The 2,794-nt window shown below is 41.7% G+C and overlaps 1 protein-coding gene across 1 annotated transcript; it reads left to right on the plus strand.

The window, feature by feature from the left end:
• Nucleotides 1–382: 382 nt before the first annotated feature.
• On the plus strand, nucleotides 383–1,144 carry LOC138646193 (olfactory receptor 2AK2-like). The gene has a single exon (XM_069735656.1). The coding sequence runs from the start codon at nucleotides 383–385 to the stop codon at nucleotides 1,142–1,144; it is 762 nt and encodes a 253-aa protein (XP_069591757.1).
• The last annotated feature ends 1,650 nt before the right edge of the window (nucleotides 1,145–2,794 follow it).

The following is a 2,794-nucleotide window of genomic DNA, read 5'->3' on the forward strand; positions in this document are numbered from 1 at the left end:
GCGCAGGCGTGTACTACTGAGGACAGAGAATGAACTTCAATCCAATATTGCGGCCAGCATGCAGCCAGCGGGTAAGGAAAGGGTGAATCAAACACCTGAAAACTCCGCCCATATGACCGAAAACTGGTCCCGCCAAATTCAGGTGACAGGTTCCCTTTAAAAACAATTTGCAATTTGATAATTCTCTCAATGCCTTTCTTCTTCCAGAGAGATGACAATACTGAACAATGTTACCCATGAATTCTTTATTTTGACCTTTCCTACACATGCAAAGAATAAACCATGCCTATCTTTTATCTTTATCCTGATATACATGACAGGAGTGATGTCAAACACGTTGACTATTTTAGTCATATATAATGATCGGCACTTGCACACCCCCATGTATCTATTCCTGTGCAATTTATCCATTATTGACCTCTGCTACACAAGTATCACTGTTCCCAAGTTAGTTTACATGTTCCTGAGTGGGGACTACACACTGTCCTTTGCTCAGTGCTTCACTCAGATGTACTTCTTCAGCCACATGGCCACTACGGAGGACCTACTGCTCTTCATTATGGCTTATGATCGATATGTGGCCATTTGTATCCCTCTACATTATCACAGTGTATTGAGTAAGAAGAACTGTCTCCTGTTCATGTCTACTGCCTGGATTTCAGGGTTTGTGAATTCCTTTGTCGTAATTTTAGCTTCATCAAATGCACCAATGTGTTATTCTAACATGGTCTCACAGTTCTTCTGCGAATTCAAAGCCTTCGAGAAAATCTTCTGCCCCAACGCTCATTTTCAGTTAATTAGCTACCTGGAAGCTTTGATCTTTGGTCTCAGCCCATTTATGGGAAGTCTGATATCTTATATCATGGTCATCATCGTTATCTTTCATATTAGATCTAGTGATGGAAGAAAAAAAGCTTTTTCCACCTGTTCGTCCCACCTCATGGTCCTCAGTATGTGTTATGGCACCTGGATCTCTGTGTATATAATGCCACCATCAGAAGACACTCGAGATTTTGAACTGACACTTTCTGTTCTGTATACAACCATTACTCCCATGTTGAACCCTGTGGTATACAGCATACGGAATAAAGATGTAAAAAGAGCTCTACTGAAACTAGTGGGATTCAAAGTTTCAGAAGAATAAGGTCATCCTCTATATGCATTTTAAAATTAAGGCGATGTTCACCTTACATTTTGGCCAAATGCCCATGAATCCATTGGATTCAGAAAAGTTTCCCATCATTGCCATATAGCTCAATGATGAACGGAATCCAAAACATTCAACTTTGGACTTCATTTCAGGGTTTTTTTATAACTGTGTTTGGTTTTGGTTCACTGTGCTATGGCTTCTGACTTTAAAGGCAGTCATGGCCTAAAAAAGCTCAGAGTCCAAAGCTGCACGCTTTGGACTCTGTTTCATAATTGAAGTGTATGGCTTCATTTGGAAGATGTTTGAATCACACTTTTTTAAGAGTTCACATAGAACCCCAATGGAGTCACAAACATTGACTAAAAATGTAATTTGTGTTATTAAGTATTTGGAACTCGCACTTTTCTCCTAGTGACTGCAGCCAAATTTCTCTAGTGCTGAAACCTGCAGCCTTTACATGGTATTTTTTAACATCCTTTGGTTCAATCTCGAGCCATGGTAACTTGATGGATTAACGATCTGTAGAATGATCGATCTTGTTCAAGCTAAGGCTAGGTTCCCATTGCTGTTAATGGGACCGCGCTAACGGACAGCGTTGCACGGCAAAATTAACACCGTGCAACGCGTCTGTTAGCGAGCCCATTAACAGCAATGGGGACGCGCATCACTAGCGCGTGCCATTTTCGGCGATGTGCCGATGTTTTGTGGCGCGCCGCGGACACTGCTTGCAGCGTCTGAGGCACGCCCGAGGTCCATTCCCAGCTTTCGCAGATCAGAGATCTGCGAGATCGGAGACGTTTAACGAGATCCCTTTTAAAACATTGCGTTTGCGCAATCCGCTAGTGCTAGGCGCTAAACGGATTGCTCTAACGCAATCTGAACCTAGCCTTAGATAGGTCCACCAGGGTCTTCTCCACCATTATCTTAATATTACTAAGCCATCCGGATGCAGTTTTTTATCTTCTCCTTTTTCTTGTATTCTTCTGACCATGATGCTCTTCACCTGTGATTGATGTCTTCATACGATATGTCCAAAGTAGGCATGTCACAGCTTAATGATCCTTCCTTTGATTAGCATGTCTGGCCTGATTTGTTCAAAAATTAATTTATTTGTTCATCTTGCTATCCATGGTATTGATAACATCCTTCCCCAGCAACACATTTCGAATGTGTCAATTCATCTTTTGTCTTGTTTCTTTATCGTCCAGGTTTCACATCGGTATGAATAGTATGACAATCCGTGACTGAAGAAGATCCAAGTATAGGACCGAAACATTATGTATTTTCTGGACTGCCTATAATAAAATCATAAAAAGCTGTATACATTCACTATTGAGTGCCAAGTACTTAATAACAGTACTATCAGAGTGGAACCCTTCTTGAGCACCACTTCCACAGGAGTGCCGTATAGCTACATCCTATAAAATGTAATTAGAACCCTACCTTAAGTTTAAAGTACTTCTTGCATTTTGTCGGGAACACACATGAATCAGTTAGGACTGATCCGCACCTACTCTACATGAGCCTCCACATAACCTCTGGCAATCAGTGGCATCAAGAGTCACATGCTGAGTAGGAGAGGGAGCGGAGATCATGTCACTCATTCAGTCATGTGCAATCCCTGCTTCTTCTCCAGCTCTACAG

This window comes from Ranitomeya imitator, chromosome 7 (genome assembly GCF_032444005.1).
Source record: "Ranitomeya imitator isolate aRanImi1 chromosome 7, aRanImi1.pri, whole genome shotgun sequence".
NCBI classification, from domain to species: Eukaryota; Metazoa; Chordata; class Amphibia; order Anura; family Dendrobatidae; genus Ranitomeya; species Ranitomeya imitator.

What these genes read in the sequence shown, in the direction of transcription:
- LOC138646193 (XM_069735656.1), top strand. Translation starts at nt 383, where the DNA reads ATGTATCTATTCCTGTGCAATTTATCCATTATTGACCTCTGCTACACA.